The sequence below is a fragment of the Lepisosteus platostomus genome, chromosome 4, assembly GCF_059453375.1.
Source record: "Lepisosteus platostomus isolate fLepPlt1 chromosome 4, fLepPlt1.hap1, whole genome shotgun sequence".
Lineage (NCBI taxonomy): Eukaryota > Metazoa > Chordata > Actinopteri > Semionotiformes > Lepisosteidae > Lepisosteus > Lepisosteus platostomus.
The window spans coordinates 44,364,454-44,384,720 of record NC_142614.1 but is presented as its reverse complement, the minus strand read 5'-3'; the positions used below and the strand labels follow the sequence as shown (position 1 = coordinate 44,384,720).

Sequence of the window (20,267 nt, the reverse complement as noted above, 5' to 3'; positions counted from 1 at the left end):
GATAGGGGGTATTGCCCATTTTAATACAGCATCTCAAATTACAAATAACCCTGCAGCGTTGAAGAATTATTGATTCATTGACAGTTTAAACTGGTCACAATTTTTAAATTAGGAGTAAGGTAACAGATTGATCTCTTAATGTTCAATGTAAAAAGGCACTACATTATGACTGTATTCTATAGTTCGTAGACATTGTCAGCTAATTTATGCCAAGTACAAAATTATATAATACACAAAAATCTAGCCTCTGTATTTGTGAGAATGTAGAAAAACAGTCTTTAGGGAAGCATATAATTTTAATCAGGTTTGTTGCATACATTTTCAGAGCAATATTTACAAAAATACCATAAGGGCTTGTGCTGATGCACACCACATATTTCTTTATCAGTTGTACAACACAATTGTATAAAAAGCAGCAGAAAGGGAATCAAACCAAAGTTAAAGATTACGATTTTCTCGGCACAGCATACAATCTTTCCACCAACGACAAAACATGCACACCTCCAAAACCCATAAATTTCATACTTGCATTGAGAGTTGTGCCTAAGTGTTGGAACCTATTACAAAGTTAAGAAACAAGAAGATGGTAAAAATGTAAGGCAAAAAAAGGCAACGTTCTAAAGTATATAAAAAGATGGGAGACAGCTACTGTATATTTTCACAGAACTTTATTGTATAAAACATTATGAAACTTCTATACAAAAGCAGAACATCTGTAAATAGGTAGAATACTGTCATAGGACAGGTTTGGAGTGTGATTCATTAATAGTGAATGACTTTCTGTAAATCAAAAATAAATGAAATTACTGTAAAGACTTTTGATGTCAAAAGCACAAAGAGAAAAAAGTAAAGATTAAAGCACATCCAAGAAAAAAAAAACAGCACATTTTGCAACCTGCCATGTTTTTCCCCATATCAAACATTTGTCATTTATTGCTTTTGTTTCTAATACAAAGACATCAGTTTCTAAGGCATATAATATTACCTTGATTACCATTATCACATCATGTTTTATTAAAAAGTAAAGCAAATCTCCAAAATATACAAAACTGAAAACCAATGTAGTCCTGGGTTACCAATTAACTGAAACCAACCTATTTTAAGACTGCTAATGTTTAGTTAGTGCCAATTTTAATACCTGTGTGCTTAACCTTTAGCTAAAAAAATATGTTCTATATAAATAGTGGATTTATAAATGACAAACTTCTAAGCCAGAAGCAATGTCTAAATTGGGGTTGTGTATTCAGAAAAATCCAATAAATGGCTGTAGATCTATTCTGTATCTCATAAACTAAAGATTTTAAATAAGAAACCTATCATGTATTGTCTGCCAAAAAACCTAACGTCCTACTTTTAAGCCCTGAAATGTCTCACGGTAGCATTCAAATTACGTACAAATTCGGCAAATAACAATGCACTACACATCTTCCAAAATAACTTATGCTTCCTGCAAGTTCTTCAGTAACCAGCTCCTCATAGGCTCCAGATTCCTCTCCAGCCACCTGATGTTCTTTTCAAGATTCTCCAGAGCAACTTGTGTAACCCGAAGCTGAGAAGAGTGCTCCTGTATGGATTCAAAGAACAACTTCACCTGGAAAAAAAAAACAAGATTTCAATTTATGCTGGGATATGCACTTGCAAAACAGAAAACTTTTTATACAACTTATTTGGTATTCAGTTAACGTAGAAGACAAAAAATATATTTTGATTAGCACTGTGTCTTTCACTTCTTTCCTCTCACTGTTTAGGTTCTTTTTACAATGACTCCAGTTAAGTACGCTGCGTGTTTAACTGACACACATTCTCACTGGAGCCAGGATACAACCAAACCAATTTTGATATTTTTACAGTACCTCCTCAAGCTCTTCTTTAGAGGAAAACTGAGCTGTTGTGCCAATAATGATATTCCGTATACAGAAAGATCCCAGCTGAAATCTGTGGGGACAGATTAAGACAAATTTGAAGACCAGTCAGAGACAATGCTATATGATACTGTGTTACAAAACGCCTCCATAAAGGTATACAGCCAATGTCCTAAGAGGTATACTGCCAATGCCCAACATTTAGTGGATATTAAATTGTAGTTTCTCAATTAAGTGGCAGGCACATACACTGTGAAACCTGAGGAAACTTGCAACAACATGGGCACATTATAAATTGCAGGAAGTAAAACAGAAAATTCAAGACCTTAAGAAAACTAAATTTCTGAACATGAACTTAAAAGGTCCAGTGGGAAAATTATGTGCATGTTCAAAATACAGCCTTTTGTATAAAACAATTCAGTGATATCTATTTAACCGGAGAGTTTATGTATATATGTAAATACCTGAGGATTTCAAGTTATTACATAATTCCATTAGAAAGAATGCAAACAATAAAAGTATCTGTAAAAACATTTCCGAAATGTGATGTAACAACTTTTTAAAACAACACAGATTTTTTTAAAGTTTTCATATGAAGCAGCTGCGTCAGTATGGTAAATCAAGTATTAATCATTTATTTTAAACATTTGGTTGATATAGTTTGTTTTGAATTAAGTATATGCTTTATATAACAATATATAAAATTCATCAATTTACTTTTCTTACAACTACAGAATACAGCTACCCTCGTGTAATCTCCAAGAGATCCTACTGTACTACCTTTATTGCCGTTACACACCTTTATTGCTGTTTCACAGATACTACAAACATAATATTATGACAATATATGGTACTGATTTCATGGACCTCCAAATTGCGTGTGGTTGACAATGTGAATAAGACCCATGAGGAACTTACTGTAGGAACTTAGATCCTTAGATTAGATAGTCTTTACCACATCTGTATTACTGTAGGTATTAGAGCTTTGCAAATGAATTAAGATCATAATCGCCAGATGCAGAACAGATACAATAAAAACAGATCAGATCCTAAGATCATTAGGATCACATTTTTTAATAGTAATTCCTAGATCCTCTATGTAGGACTGCATTTGGTATGATACTGTACCTCTGAATAAACAGGTTTATAATAAACAGAGAATAATATATGGAGGGAAAGAAATGAAACCAGTTATTTAAGGGCAATTTTCACACTTTGATTGGATACCCCTAGGCAAATGCTATATGCTCATCTGGCATATAAAGGAATATTTCCAGTTCATGTCTTATTTGTGCTGAAATTTGTAGTGGAAATCTCTATTGTGTAATTCTAACAGTCTATTTTAATGGGACATTAGGAAAGCACTGCTTTAGCTGAAAAAAATGCATGATATTGCAGGACCCTGTTGAGGATCTTGAACCTATTTCACAGGCACTGTTTTTTTACACTATCACTGAAAATATCTGATGATTTATTAAATAGTTGTACTATTTATGCAATACAAGCATACTGTAAGTGGTCAATCACTGAAGCATTACATTCCCAGTTTTTATGAATATACTTTGGCAGTGGTCTCAAACTGTGGTACGCGTACCTGCATCGGTACGCGGAGTGTCGCCAGGTGGTACGCCAAATGACCCTGGAACTGTCTTGTGTGCGCTGAAAAATCGGGCCGGGTTTTCATATTTTATATTTTAATACGTGTCGAATACACAGCCTATGTACTACGATACAGTGTGCGCTAATACTTCAGTGGACACAAGAGATACTCTGTAATTCTATACCACTCTATAGGAATGCGTGCTATGGACGCAAGTGACCAATTGTATTTAAAAAAAAAGCTACTGTATCTCCAGCAAATAGGGAGGTAGGAGAATGTGCGTGATTTTGGAACAATGCCAATGTCGTAAGCACAGGAATGCATAGAAATACGTGCTACGATTGCTGGTAATCTTGTGAGCACAGGAAAGCATGATAGATAACAGAAAAAGATTTAAGAACTGTTCTAAGTTAATTTGAGAAAAATACACTAAGCGTCTCTGTGTTTCGCTTCCATGCGCATGAAATAAAAACTTAAAATAAATACGGAAATAAAAACGGAAACGCGGAAAAATGCAAGCTTGCGGATTGCTAAAGCAGGTAAGCCACACTATTTTTGAAGAACCTTATTTACCGTTGGCAAAAGAGCTGACACGTATTATGTGTGGAGAAAAGGCTGCTAAACAGCTCGACCTGCTGCCCACCGAAAGACACAGTCACTCATAGAATTATTAAAATGAAGGATTATATAAAAAGTATGCTGATAGAGCGCGTTAAGATGAACAGATGTTTTTCACTGCAATTAGATGAGTCTGTAGTTGATTTGGCCAACTTGCTCGTTTACGTTAGATATGAGTTTGAGGGCATGTCCCATGAGGACTTTCTGTTCTGTAAGCCACTACCAACAGGAACTACAGGAGAGCACATATTTCAGTTTCTGAATGAATTTATCGAAGAGAATGGCATCGATTGGATAAAATGTGTCGGAGTTTGTACAGACGGTGCTAGAGCGATGACAAGCTGACACACCGGTGTAGTTGCACGAATTAGAGAGGTTGCTGCAGAAATGAATGGACGCATTGAAAAATCCACCGTGAGACTTTTGCGGTCAAGAAAATGCCTGACGATTTAAAATCTGTTAGACTCTGTTGTGAATTGTATCAAGGCTCGAAAAATTAATTCACATCTGCTTTGCTCGACTAAACAGGCTCACCCCTCTCACTGAAATGGTGCTTTTTTATTATTTTTATTTGTTGTTGTTACTGTTTTTTTCTGTAAAACACTTTGCGAAGCCACCTTTAAAGTGTTATTATTATAATATTTATTATATGTATGTATGAGTGTGAGTGCACACACGCTCATGTTGGTCATTGAGAATTTCTGGGGTTCCTATGAGATGATGACTTGTAGGTGGTACTTGGATGCTTTGGTTGGATTAGGGGTGGTACTTGGTCCAAAAAGTTTGAGAACTAATGCACTATGGCATCAAGTCATCTCTTGTTGACTATTTTCTAGCACTGTCCCTGTTGACCAAGCAGGAAGTGATTATATTTTCAGGGGTCAAATGTGACCTTTGGGAACTGCAGGATAGTCAACGTGTCTTTTGCAAAACACTTTAAAATGAAGTTTAAAAAAACAGAATGCTAAAAAAGCAGAAAGGGTGCAGTTTTGAATCTTAACGACTTGCCCATCTCAGTCCCTATAATCAGGAAACGAGGCAGGTACACAGTATATGAGTATATCATTTCCAGTGTCCTATTGGTCTTTATCATAAAATGTTCCTCCTTTCTGGCATTGGTGTAATAAGGAAGAAGTCTTACAGGAAAATGACATCAGTTTTATCATGAACATTGCTGGAAGACTGAGGTCCATTTACAGTATTCACTATTCCCACAAACTCTCACTGCCCTGCTCATAGTTATGTTACTGCCTCAAAACTGAAAGTACCGTGGTTATGGTAACAGGGGAAAAGGTGTAAAACAGACATCTAAAACAATTTGGATGTTCCATGATTTGAAACTCACCCCAAGAGCTTAACTGAAAGATGTTCATGAGCTTTATTTAGGCTTGGACATAGTAAGATTCGTGAAGAATTATAAAAAAAGTAATAATCATACATACTTTTCCACCAACTGATTCCAGTGCTTCTTAACAAAATTCCAAGCTATGAAGTGTCCGGTAGGATTTCTGCTCACTCTGTAGATAAGTGAGGAGAGGTCTTGTGACTTTATCACAACACCTTCCAATCCCAGATCAAGCAATCTACAAAGAAATCAGATTCACTGTTAATGTGTACGCAATCTATACTGTAATCACCTATATTTTCCCAAAGCAAAGGTTAATTGAGTCAAAATAACATCTCTTATAGTTAATATGGTTATGAAAAAAAGCCTCCTGAACTGACATTGGGGAATGTCCAAAATAACAGCATTAAAAGGAACTGTGACGCGAGTAGGTCAATTTAGGAACTGAGCAGCTCAATATGGAAGCATTACTTTAAAGCATCCATCACTTTTTGTAAAGTATTTCAACAAGGTTGCAGGGCTTAATTTTGCCTCTTTCTTTGGATATATGGGAGGTAATTTTTTTTTCCTTCTCATTAATCTTGTACCACATGTTTCACTTTAATTGGTAGGCAGATACATTTTGCTTGATTTATGCTTACTTTATAAGGAACATCAAACTCACATACAGAAGAGTTACATGGATATGTGATCATACATATTGTTCAAACTAAACAAAGAATAAAACTAAAGAATATTTAATACGATATTGTGAAATTCTTATATACCTTGATAGCTTCTCAGAATCCATACTGCTTGCTAATGCACCCAAAATTTTGTCTTTCTCAGTCCCTGATAAGGATACTTGATACTTGTCTAGGAGGTAGGTCCATCCTTCTGGTCTCTGAGCTCCAACAGAATAAACCGTTTCAGTCACATCAGTGGGTAAACTGTAAAAACAAAAAACACCTCCTGTAACTAATCATCTCATACAACCTCTTTAAATTACCAGTATAAATAGATATAGTAAATGGTAAATGGCTACTGAGCACCATTAAAAACATTAAAAAGCTAGCATAAATGGAAGTAGTGAAACTCAGTCTATTTTATGTCTAAGATTTTGATGAAATTTCAGTTTGTAATAGTAGCATGGTGTGCTATTTGAGAAAAGTCAAGACAAAAATACACTTAAGGAACAAGTAAAGGTTTATTCTATGCTGAAAAGAAAACAGACAACATTTCAGCTTTGGAGCCTTCTTCAGGTGTGACACAGGTGAGACACCTGAAGAAGGCTCCACAGCTGAAACATTGGTTCTCTTTTCTTTTCAGCATGGAATAAACCTTTACTTGTTCTTTTGTAGCCTACGCATGCTGATGCAGATACCTACTTGAACTTCAAAATACACTAAACTCAACACAAACCATTGGAACTAAAGAGGGTGCAGAAACTGTAAAGCTTTAGCAATAAAACCCAAAAAATAATGCTTTTTGCTTTTTATTTAAAAAGAGGACAGACTCTCAGAAGTGGCCGATATGCATTTACTATTTTGTGCAACAACACCAGGAAGACTTCTGATACTAAGAGGACTACAATACATCTCATTCGTTCTATAACTTACAGTGCACATGGTATTAGACTTTTTAGAAAGAAATGGTATACAAAGTAGCTATAAGAAAATAACTTCCATAGTTAAAAAGAGGGTTGATGTTCAAGAACCTGATTGTGCTGTTAGATCCAACCCATTCACTGAAGAGGTGATTTGCCTTTTTTACACACGGAGGATATCCAAGGTCACATGCCAGTTCGAGGACGGCTGAACGAAGCCTCCTGTCTGACACCGATCCTTCATCACTCCATGTTTGCTTGTCGATCACATGGTTAAAATACTGCAAGATATAATTCTGTACAAGAGTGACAGTCACTTTAATTGAAATGCAGGAACAGGATTCATTTCAACACTACCCAAACAAAATGTTCAGGCCTTCAGTTTACATCTAGCTGCTTTGTTACACAACCCAAAGCCACAAATCACGCAAGTGAATGAAAGTTGCCTAATTTCTGTTATTATTTCTTTTTCAAATCATGTATTAAAGTAGTAATGTGCTGTTTGAGCAAGAAAGTGAACTTTGATCAAGTAAACATTGGTCCACACTGCTGTTTGTTTCATTGATTGAAATGTTCCCAATACGTTCTCTGATAAGCTAATGAAAACAGAACAAGGTCTAAAAGATCCAGCAAATACAAAAATATTAAACTGATTTGAGTATCTTTGTGGCTGATATTTCTATCTAGATATATCTAATTGTCCGACTTTCACCATGTTTTTTTCAGATGTGATTATAAATACCAGCAAAAACTTTGTGAAAACCAAGAGAAGAACTGTTCATATAAGCATCTAAATATCTTTGATTAGTAGATTAGGAAACCTTTTAAGGAAAATTTAAGTTGTTTTAGATGCAGTGCATTTTAACTTGAACTACTTGTTTATACAGTAAAGTTCTGTAAAGCTTAAAGACATTATTGAAAAAATGTAGTATAGATTGTATACTTTTTACTATAAAAGTAGAGAGGAACAAAATCCTTCTGCATTTTGTGTTGTACAAGGAAACTGAACCTTAGCTATAACAACATTCACAGATCCACAGATGTTGCAATAAAAACTGCAAGGGGGCAAAATTGCCAGATTGAATTCAAAGTCAAATAAAGAAATAAAACAGTGACACGAGGGTTACCAAAGCACATATTGTAATGCTTTGGTCTTTAAAGCATCAAATGCTAGAATTCTTCAAATTTTAAGGCAAGTAAATAGTATTCAGATTTTATTAAAACATGATATCAGCAGGGATGAGGAGACATAGCTCATCCTTAGGAAAATGAAAATAGCTTGAAATGCATTTACCCATGAGACCAATAATGGACTCATTTCATTATACCTGTCTCAAAACAAAACAGAGGCAGGTAATAGCAATTAAGCAAAGATGCAATAGTACTAGCACATTATGTTAAAGCATACCTTAAGGTTTTGAGTGACATCAGGAATGTTCCTTCTTTCAATCATTCTGAAGAAGACCTCTAAATAACCAAGACCTTGCAGCAGCGGGACATTGTGAGTTTCGTGGCTCAGATAGCGAGTAAGATCAAGGGCTTGATTCAGTGACAGCCTCCCTGCACTGGATAATAATTTGTTAAACACAAAATATACTAAAGTATTCAGTACAGAATTGTTTTAAGCATGTTCTCATTCATCATCACGTTAAAATAATACATCTTGAGATAAAACTACAAATGTTTACACGATGTCTTAAAAACTGTAAACCTAAAGAAAAACCAAGTCTGTGGGGAAATATTTAAACAAGACTCACTTTTTGCTTTTCATTTCCCAAAGATACAACTACTTTAAAACTGCACATATGTAGTTATTTAACCACTACTACCTGATTTACATTTTTTAAAAGTACTTTCAGATTTTTTTCTACATCATATAGGTGTTCATTTTCTTGTCATTGGTGGGCACTGCCTTTTTAGGCTGAAAAATGTTTTTCAGGATGTCTCTTGATCAATTAAGACATTTACACAGAGATAATTAAGAAAAATAGGAGAAAACCCTGTAAAAATTAGAAAAGTCTCATCAAACCAATAAGTAAATCAATGACAGTAGGGAACTTCCATCAAATTAATAGACTCTCAGTGGCAACTAATGCACGGCTAACTTGTGAAGCAGGAGTCAGACCTCCAGAAATCACCTTCAATCTATAGCTTTTGGGAAAAAACTGTTCAGTGCCACCTATAACCAATACGCTTGCAGGTTATTCTGCAAGATTCAAATTGGGATTCAAAATGGAAAATCATGTTGGACCACCAACTGTGCTCAGGTCTCGTTCAAGCTGTTCCTGCTGCTCACAACTGTTATAGCTGATGAGGTTTACTATGGCAGATTCGGACCAGTGAGTGTACAGTACACTGTATATATCTTACCTGACAAGCTGAAATGCATTGTGGATAAGGTTAGCTCTGTCCTTATAGCTCACAGCAGTGTGGTTCTTATTAAGCAGGTTTATCAGGGAGTCCCATCCATCCCCTTCATAGTGCACAATGTAATATCCATTCATATCTGTGTTAAACTTCACCCAGCTCACCTCTTCCTCCATTTCAACCGTATCTACGGAATCAAAGTAAGTGATATGTAGTTGCAAACTATAAATGTTTGGGGTTCGTTCTGCAATCTGCAGGGTTGCAGTGACGCTACAGACAAAGATGTGCCGCTCCTCCAGGGAATACTAACTCTCCTGTTGGGCACTGCAGAGCTTATTGCCTATGACAGGAGGAAAAGCTATTTCAGATGGGTGAGTCAACGGAGCTTGTTTGCAAGTCCTCATTTTCCCATTGCAGTATGCAACTCTTGCTATAATGTCAAAGCTTAAATCAATTTGGTCATTACAAATTGGATAGGTCTATAACATAAAATTGGTACAAGGAAAGTATTGCTGATGGCAACTGTGATACATTTTTCCAGCAAAATTGGTACCTCTATTGCAATTTTGTAAATTTTACGACTTTCACTGCAAACAACTAAAAGCATGTGACAACTAGAGTATTGTAAAAGTAAGCCTTTAAAATGGTCTAATGTTTTACTGTATATATAAAAGTGCTATTACCTGATTTTGTTTCCAGCAAATATCTTCCAATTTTTCTGGAGTTGCTTGTCATGTATGTCAATGGAACATGCCACAAGTAACTGGAATGGTTTTTAAAACACAAAAACAAGTTTGCTAAATTGCTTTTAGAAATTAGCATTTAATATTCAGTGTATTCTGAAGCCCCTCTTTCCACCCTGTTTGTATTCCATCACCACTCCTCTAACTCTTATAAATATACAGAGCCTTGCAAAAGTATTAACCTCATTCAGATAATGTCCCACTATGTTGAACTGTATTCAGAAGTTAAAATGTGATAAACGCATTCAAAAGACACTGACCAGTTTTTAGCTGCTCTGCACAGGGGAAATTCAACACAGCAATAGCGCTACATTCTGTACAGACGACCTTGTCTTGTAAGATTAAGGTTTGTTCTTACCCCTGCTGCTCAGAATTCCATGAGGGATCAGAGGGCAGAACAGTCTTTAAGAACCTCTCCTGTCTGAGTGTGACCACATTTCCTATGCGATTCACAATAATCAGGGGAATTCCCTTCTGCAATGTCCATGTGTTCATCATTTCCTTCAAGTCAAGGTGCTCTCCAGCATATCGGTACTTTGGAAAACACACAGAAGCCAATTGCATACATTTCCAGACCAATAATACCATGCAGCAATCAACAGCATACAATATTCCAGTTCTTCATAATTTAAAAATTTCAATCCCCAATTTTTTTTTAAATAATTCACAAAGAATATGCCTTCCATTTAAGATTTTACTTACTGCATTCTTTGTAGCTTGACTGCTGCTGTAGCAGAACTCTCCTGAAGTAAAGTCTTCCTCACTGCAAGTCTGAAATGACAAGCAAGATTTAATGTCCTCTATGAGACTGAAAATGACATTAGTTTTCTATATTCATTTTTATTGATGTAGTAAATTTAATAAATCAAACCACAATATCTCAAATAAAATATTGACTAAAATTTACAGTTTATGGTCCCTTTTTAGATATCTTATACTATTTTGTTTCACTATCACAGTTTGTTTACTTTATGTATTATACAGTATATAAGGAATGACACCCACTTTTTTTTCATATTTTATCATAACATTTCATTCTTTAAAGGAGTTTATATTGCCCTGCTATTTGCTATCTGATGTTAAGTGTAAATATATTTTTTTAAAACCTGCTGTAGTCATGTGAATGCCTTGTTATTGATTATCTATTGTTTTTCTAGTACAAACACTCAAAAGAGGAAATGATACATTTGCAATACTGTTCCATAGATCTTCATTCTTGGCATTTTTGTAGCTGAATTTCCTGAGATAACGGACAATTCCACTCTGGAAAACGTCATCTGTCAGAAAGTTCCTCAACATGTGAAGGATACAAGCTCCCTGAAGTTTCAAACACAAAAAAAAATTAAAAGCAGTTATTGTATACTTTTTTGTTTGAAGAAATGAAAAATTAAGTTTGAATTGGCTCTTAAAGGAGGGGTGTACCTAATGTTTCTTAAAGGGAATAAAACAGAGACAGTGATTTCCAGATCAGCCTTACCTCAATTATATCTTTTAATTAAAATTTAACCAAATTAGCAGAGCATTTAAATGAAAACCATTAAATAGGAGATAGTCAGCACAGATTTAGAAGATGCAGATTGTTCCTAAACTACTTACTAGATTTCTTTAAACAAGCACCACATGCAAAAGATAAGGCATAAGACAATGTATTTTGACTTGCAAACAGTAATTTATCAAAACCTTTCTGAAAGACTAATCCTTCACTAAGGATAGCTAAGGAATTCACGTTTCTGTGCTTACATGGATAAACAATTGGTTAAAGATCAGAAAACAGTACAAACAAAAGCTGTTGCTGTAGACTGGAGAGAACATACTTTTGGAATACCACAGGATCAGTGTTATAACATTTATAAAAGAGAACGTAAAATACCATGCTAACCATGACATGATGTGAAGCAAACATTGGTTTCAAAGTATAACAGTAAATTTGCAAATAGATGTTTGCGTCTATCTAAATACAGAATAGACGTATTTACAACAAGCCTGAACAACTGTATCCAGAAGAGACAGAGTTAAAAAAGCCCTTCTTACACACCACCAACAAACCTATAACAAATAACATCTCAAATACAACACATTCTCTTGCCTACATGTTACAACAAAAAGGAAACTGTCATTTTTACAACGATAGAAGACAACCCCTTTAAAAAGAATAGATGGATTCTGAGATCACTAGACTATTTGCAAGCTAAACCGACTAAGAAGACAGGCTGAATGGACTCCATTCAATCCTAGCCTTCTAATGATCTTAAGTCTGGAGAACTGGTAAATACACACATTAGTATAATGTTTAAAAATTTAATGACAAAATATCTGATGGAAGCTTTCAGACAGTTAACACTTCATTCCTTTCCTGAATAAAGCAAAACCTGAATAAAGGTTTTTTTTCCTGAATAAAAAAAATCAATGAATTGGCTTCATTACTCTGCTCTCCTCCCCACTGATAGCTGATGTGTGTTGAGTGTTCTGGTGCACTATGGCAGCTGTCACATCATCCAGGTGGATGCTGTACATTGGTTACGTGTTAAGCGCTTTGAGTGGAGTGTCCAGAAAAGCGCTATATAAGTGTAAGCAATTAATTATTATTATTATTATTATTATTATTATTATTATTATTATAAAACAAATGGTACCTTGTCATAGGACACAGTGTCAAACATCTCTTTTATCTGAGTGGGGTTCTCAGCAGCGCTGGATATGGGCCGTGAGGAGTTCAGGGAATCCCTGCCAATTGCTGCAAAGCAAGTGTCCAATAAGTAATCCTCCTGCAGAGAAATAGATATAATAATACATTCAGTGAGGATCCTGGAGTTCTAAAAATCCATTTTCAAAAGGTCTTCTAAAACAATTTTAACTACTACCAATGAGAATTAAAATATTTCAATATTTCACATAATTTTAGAAACACGACATAAACAATTCACTTCACACGCACTGAATTGCAACAAAGTTATTTATTTAATTAATTCTAACTTTTATTTGATATTTGAAACAGCGCAGTGGCCCAATGATTAGCATTAGGACCTTGCAGTGCTGGGGCCCTGGGATGATATCTGCATGGAGTTTGCATATTCTCCCTGTTTTCATGTGGGTTTCCTCCCATAGTTCAAAGACATACTGGTATGTTAATTGACTTCTGGGAGAGCTGGCCCTGTGTGAGTGTATGCATGTCTGGGTGTGTGCCCACATCCATTGTGTACCCGGCTCCCCAGCAACCCTGAATGGGAAGTAGTGCTTAAAAAATGGATAGATGCGATGTTTGAAATATGGAATAATGATGCATTCTGTTTCATCATTATCCTAAACAAAATCTACAGGTTACTAGAAATGCAACGCACCACTTTCAGCTCAGGGTACGTGGCATCTACTGAAACAAATTCCATGTATCTGGCAAATCCCTCATTCAGCCAGATATCATTCCACCACTCCATTGTTACAAGGTTGCCAAACCACTGGGAAGAGAAAAAAGTGAAATCACAAGCAGTTCTCTCTAAGCCGAGGAGTAAAATCATATACAGCTATAAACACTATATTTGTTGACAACATTTACTTTCACTTAGCTAAGAGCTGTGATTTTCTTAACAGCCCTCCCATGTTAGGGGTTAGTTTATTGGAATTAAATTATCCATCTTCCCAATGTAATCTTTTCCAGAAAACTGTATGGCTTGGTGCTTAGTTTGCAAATGTAACAGTAGAACACCATTTCAATTTTGTACTTTTTGGTAACAAAAGGACAAACCAGCATTCAAAAACATGACCACTCTGACTAAACTAAATCTGTAGCTTTCTTGGATGGTAGCACAGTAGTTTAGATTAACTAACAACTAAAGGGATACATTTTTCTTTTGACCTTTAGCTCCCTCTAGTGGTCTTTCTGAGTTCTCTACAAGGGATTTAAAAGGGAACTACAATCTCAATTTTTCAGACCTGTCTCAGTAGCAAAAACAATTTCCCAAGTGAACACAAAGTAGTGAACTTTGTGAAAGTACCTTGTGGTCGCTATGTTGACACAAACCGCTGGTTTTGCCATGGACAAAAGCCAGAGTTTGCAGGAATTGCAATGTGAAGCGGCCCTTCCTGCTCATTATTCACTGTAATAACTGATGTTATGTGAATATAAGTGCAAGAAGTAAGGTTGTGGAGCAGACGTTTCACTGCAGAAATGCTCCAATGTGAACAGCGTGCAGAGTTAGCAGGTACTGTATTTATTGGCAAAACCGTCTCAAACCCGAGAGTAATATTTCTATTGGATTAAAAGAGATGTATTCACAAGACTGCTTGTTTACAATGTAATAGGGCCACTTCAACTCCTTGGAAGTTTGATTGCCTCATCCATCATCGCAGAATATAGTGCTGGACATACAGTACCGGGAAATGTTATCTATTATGTGATGTAAATTGGAGGTTTTACAAGTTACCGTGTACATGTTTCTTTCATTGTGGGTTGAAATGCAGATTCTTTCTAACCCCCAAATATAAAAATAGCACTGCAGTTCCCCTTTTAATACTTTTGTATCCAAATATCTGTACTTACTGAAGAACTTAGAGCAGGTTTTTAACTTTGCCATTAGAACAAGTACAAAAACAAATCTTAACTCTTTAGACAGAAGGTCCTAAAGCCAAACATATGTTAAATGTCATCGTTTGAATTAAAAACAAATCTCTGGCTCTGGTTTAAAAGTACTAAAATGACTGCAATAAACAAATCTGATGTCAAGTTAGAGATAAAAGGTTTTTTTACTCTCACCTCCATCTGCAGGTCTACATCAATAAAACGCAACACCTACAGTACCTGATGAGCCAGTTCATGTCCTATCACCATGGTGACCCAAAGCTTATCTGAGGCAGATGAGGTCTCAGGATCAAACAGCAAAGCAGTTTCCCTGTATGTGGTCAGACCCCAGTTCTCCATGGCTCCTGACTGGAAGTCAGGGATAGCAATCAAATCTAAAACAGGAGAGGACAGAGAAGCAAGTACAGTTTACAAAAATAATCTAATCTTTAATCAAAGGCCACATTAATCTTGATTGATCTCACTGCCGACTCCAATATGCAAATGAGAGTTCAGCTGGAATGATAACACAAAGATCACTGATGTTTAAAACACCCTATGCTCTAGAAGAAACAATTGTACTAACCATGAATAGAAAATCTTATTCAACATGGGCAGAAACTGTCCAAATGAATTCGAACTATTTTTGTTATTACTGATGATTTTCACTATTTCACAGTGTTTTGTGAAAGCTAACAATGATTTATGATGAACAGCTTAAAAACACAGCAGCATACAGAAGTTGAATTAAATCAAAGAAAATCAAAGCCTTCCTCAACCCGCACAGTTATGTTTACCCTGCTTTGGCAGTGGATAGTAGATGTTAAAATACTGTTCATAGAACTCCAGGAGTTTCACCGCAGCTTCAAGGGCATAATGGGTTTGGGCCCATTTGTCTGGGACAGCAAAAATGGAAACCTGAAGGAACAAGAAAAAAAATCCTTACACTTATATACTCTAGCTCATTATATACTCTAGCTCTGGACACTCCACTCAAAAATCTTTATCGATAATGGGGACTCCCCTCCACCACCACCAACGTGCAGCTCCTGGATAATGCAACAGCAGCCATAGTACGCTCACCACACCAGCTATCAGCGGGGATGAGCAGAGAGTGATGAAACCAATTCATAGAGGGAATTACTAGGAGGCCATGATTGATAAAGGCCAAAGGGAAATTTGGCTGGGACACTAGAGTTACACACCTACTCTTTTTGAGAAAGACCCTGGGATTTGTAATGAACAGAGAGTCAGGATCTCAGTTTTATGTCTCACTCGAAGGACGGCGCCTTTTTACAGTATAGCGTCCCTGTCACTATACTGGGGCATTAGGACCCACACAGACCACATGGTGACTGCCCTCTACTGGCCCCACTAACACCTGTACTGCCTCCAGCAACAACCTTAGTTTTCCCAGGAGGTCACCCATCCAGGTACTGACCAGGCTCACACCTGCGTAGTTTCAGAGGGTTTGCCAGTTGTGAGTTGCAGGGTGATATAGCTGCTGGCTACAGAATTATAAAATTGCAAGTATTTATTAGTATGTATTACTTCAGTGGCATATTAGTAAAAATAAGTGCTGAGATAACAGAAATATAGGTACCCTTGGCATGGACCATATGTTCTAACAAATGAAAATAAGAACTATTTGGAAGAAGGAGCTTTAGCTCTGCCCAAATGCCACAATCTCAGAAATCAACATTTTAAAGGTTGGCCAGCATGGCATCAAGCAACACAGCTGGAAAGCCCACTCAACAATACTGTATTTGTATTACATTAGTATACTGTTATTCTGAAAAGAAAATATTGACCCACTTTAGAAATGCATCATAAATCCTATTGGAAGAGGGTATTTCTTTAATGATCAAGTTAAGGAATATACAGCTTATCTGTTCGTAGAATAACAGTCATTACTCCAAAATACTTCATTCCTACAGACCTCTCCGAGTCTGTGCATCCTATGACCATCTTCCAAGTACACCGTACAAAACTGAAGTCACAAGCCAGGGAATGACCTTTCACAAAGGTCTAAATATCTGTACTTACTTACTCTCTGTGAAAATAGAAATACTAGAGGAAATATAGAATATAGAGGAATATAGAAATACTACAAGGAAGTTACAATTGTTTGGAACTGTGATCATTGTATTGAAAAATATAAGTATGTGGCACCAAAAAGCATTTACATTTTCAACTGAATCTGTCAGCAAAACTATCATTACTGAAAGTTTAGAGCCTAAATACAGGGAGAAGCATTTGATAAAAAGTTTACCTCAATTCCAGAGGAGGTTCTTCCACTCACAGACTTGAAGTCACACACAACAAAGGCCACCAGGTAAGTGCTCATCCTGACACTCACTTCAAAGTGGTCCTCAAAGAGTCCACCTTCCAAAACAACTGTCCGTTCCTAGCAAAACATAAACATAAATTCATTCTCAGGCTCACTGTACTGTACCGGGCACTAAATAAGATTTCATTCGAACACAGACAAGTCTCATTCATATTTTTATTTGATAGTGCTTCTAAAACCACAGCATGTCAAATGTTCTACTGAAAGACATGCTGCTTTCAGTATGGTAAAACATTTCAACAGAGTCTAAAGAAATCTCAGAAGCAACAAGTGGGTCTAATGGCAAAAATGTTTAGTATTCCAAGTTCTCTGCTTCTTAAAGAGCCTATTTAATTTAAATTATATGACTGTGGTACAATTATGATTATAACAATCATTTAGAGATTTTGTTATGCTTGATGCAATAGTTTTTAATATCTAGTATATTCATTATTCATTGGCTGTACATACAATAGGCATATTAGACAGCGCGATGTGTGAATCATCCCTTCTTATTTTAATGGAGTAGTTGGCCTTAAAATGCGGCTCATCAAAGCAGGGGAAAGCCATTCTTGCAGATGTAGGTTCGAAATGAGTTGATGCCAGCGTTCTAAACAACGGAGACAGAAAAAAGTACTCATGTTAGCACATGACAAAATTTTGATTAATAAAATGACAACTACCCATTGCATAAAAAGAACAGAACAGTTAGAATATAAGATCCTACAAACATCAACTCCAAAAAGACACAAATAATCAATAATATAGTATTCTTCTTCAAAGGTATTAAATAGGAAATAAAATACATCTGTACCAGGTTTTAAAAAATTAACACTATTTTACATTTAGTACGAAAAGCAATTTAGGCATCCGGTTAAGTTTTACATTTACAGTAATATCAAAAGTATAATTGAAGAACACGTACTGTACCTTGTTTCACCATTTTTTGTTTGGTAAGTACTCCTGTAGAACCCATAAAAACCATCCGACAAATTGGCTTTGTATTCAATGTGAACAAAGTACTTTTCCCCAGTGAGCAGAGGTTTAGGCGAGAGGACAGCAATCTGTTCATGGGGCAGGTTCTCTAGCACCTGCAGTGGCCTGTGTGACAGGAAATGACCAAACTCATCCTGAATGGTAGCCACGGTAATCTGGAGATTCTTACTGTGCAGGACAACCGAGGTGATGTTATGTTTGACATCAATCTCGATCTTCACCGATCCAGTGAAAGTCAGGGATGTCAGGTTGGGATGGATGAGCAGGTGGTAGTGGACAGGTATGACGTGGTCTGGAAGCCGGATTCTGTTCCATGGAAACTGAAGACCGTTTATATCCACACGAGGCTGCTCGCTGACAGAGCCGTTACCCTCGTGCGTCTTACTTGTGGCAGTAGAAGAATGTGATAAAAATGCCAAAATGAACAAAACTATCATTGTGGTGATGTGCTATAAAACAACTGTCGATGAACAGAAGTATTGGTGTTGATGTAAAAGTTAGAGACTATCGGCATGTGGGGGTTAATGTTAATGTATAATGAGCAGCAACATACTTTAACGTGTAGAAGTTAAACCTGTAAGAAAATAAATTATTTTTTAAATATGCATGCAGAAATTCTTTGCCAGCAAATGAAATTATACAGTAGATATGTAATACAAGTTCCACGACTGGATGACGAATTTCTTCTGTAGGTGGGCAGAAAACTGGAATTTTTAGGGAGAAAAAGACTTATACAATGTTGAGGAAATTAAAAAAAAAACTATTACAGTTACAAGGTCCTTCATTGAAGGGTTACTTTTTAAAAATGAAGAAGTAGGGGGATTAAAAAAAGTTAGTTCAGCATCTATGGCATACAGTATATGGAAATGGCGTTAACACGTATTTAGGCGGATTATGATCAAGATACGTAACAGGTGCACCATACTCGCCACTATTATCGCAACTTTTTTAACCTTCCTATAGATACAGTACACGCCAATGAATAAATTGAAGAATCTGGATCAAGTGAGTACACGATTACTGTTAATTGTATTTTAAAAAAGAATGTCGGACATACCATATGCAAAGTAACACATTACCTTATTACTTTATTTTTATTAATTTGTCCCTTACTACAATGGATTTATTTTTAACGCACAAAGCGCGCATAATTGTAAGCTTTACTGGGCTCATAAAATAGTATATATTCCTAATGCTAGCAATGTGCATCTAAGTTCCATTCATTTCTACAGTTTAAGTTGTATGGGTTATGAACTTTTTCATATGTTGGTCCAGCTGTGCTTTGCTTTAGATTTATAAGATGCATAGTACTAACACTGTGCATTAAACACCCAAGCTTTTAGTAACATAATGCAAAACAGTACTTTCAATTCGTAACGATAGTGTTAGCAAATTTACCTGCATTTCAGCTACATCACTCAGGCCCAGACATCTACTGAAGCACTGAGCTTTCATTTTCACTTTCCCTTATTGGACCCACAATCCCCTTCCTGCCGCTAGTGGAGTTCAGAAGCACGTGACATATCACGAAAGAACCGTAATCGGTAATTTAAATGCGCAGTGCTCCACACTACGTTATTTCCTTGCTACTTAAAAACAATGCTGTATCTTTATGACATTTCTAGTCATATATTAAACCTGTACCACAAATAAATAAGAAATGAAACTTGAAGATCTTCGTCAGAAATCGTTCAACAACTCTGGTTCATAAGAGCCCCTTAAACAGCAGGGTTTATAGGTAGCCTTTAAATCATTAATTTCTAACGCAGGGCACACACAGACATACTCATAAAGGACAATTTGATAGACGATTAACCTGCCAGCTCGTCTTTGGAGTGTGGGAGAAAACCCACGCAAACGTGGGGAGAACACACAAACTCCATACGCCAGGAATTGAACCTATGGCAGTGCTAGCATTAGGTAGCAATGCCAACCACAGTGCCAAACAATTTAAAGATAATTTGGAACAGAAATCATTCTTCAAGGACCAGTGTGCCCCTTCATTGAAAAATTTCTTGTTTAAGTGAACAATTACATTCACAAGTGTTCCTGATCTTTAAACAACAGGTGGTTTAGGATTACCTATAAGAATAACTGGATTAAGGCTCTCAGGGAAAAGGGCTGGTGACCACTGTAACATAAAATCAGATTAAAGCGTGCATTTAGTAAAATATGCTGCAGAAAGGTTTTCATGCTTGAAATTACTTTAAAAAAATCCTTAAGGCAGTAAAGCAATATTGTTTATATTGTGCCATCCCACATTTTTTATC

At 36.2% G+C, this 20,267-nt stretch overlaps 1 protein-coding gene across 1 annotated transcript; it reads right to left on the bottom strand.

Moving 5' to 3' along the window:
• Positions 1-653: 653 nt before the first annotated feature.
• Positions 654-19,536, bottom strand: LOC148673214 (endoplasmic reticulum aminopeptidase 2-like). The gene is made up of 19 exons (XM_088629575.1): positions 19,396-19,536; positions 17,932-18,571; positions 17,473-17,611; positions 16,945-17,079; positions 15,470-15,590; positions 14,913-15,067; positions 13,459-13,572; positions 12,754-12,885; positions 11,306-11,437; positions 10,823-10,891; positions 10,479-10,654; positions 10,061-10,140; positions 9,381-9,564; positions 8,419-8,575; positions 7,122-7,306; positions 6,193-6,354; positions 5,523-5,663; positions 1,854-1,935; positions 654-1,591 (listed from the first exon to the last, which is right to left on the bottom strand). Exons 2-19 carry the CDS (start codon positions 18,432-18,434, stop codon positions 1,439-1,441), a joined length of 2,820 nt encoding a protein of 939 aa, XP_088485701.1. The 5' UTR covers positions 18,435-18,571; positions 19,396-19,536; the 3' UTR covers positions 654-1,438.
• Between the last annotated feature and the right edge of the window lie 731 nt (positions 19,537-20,267).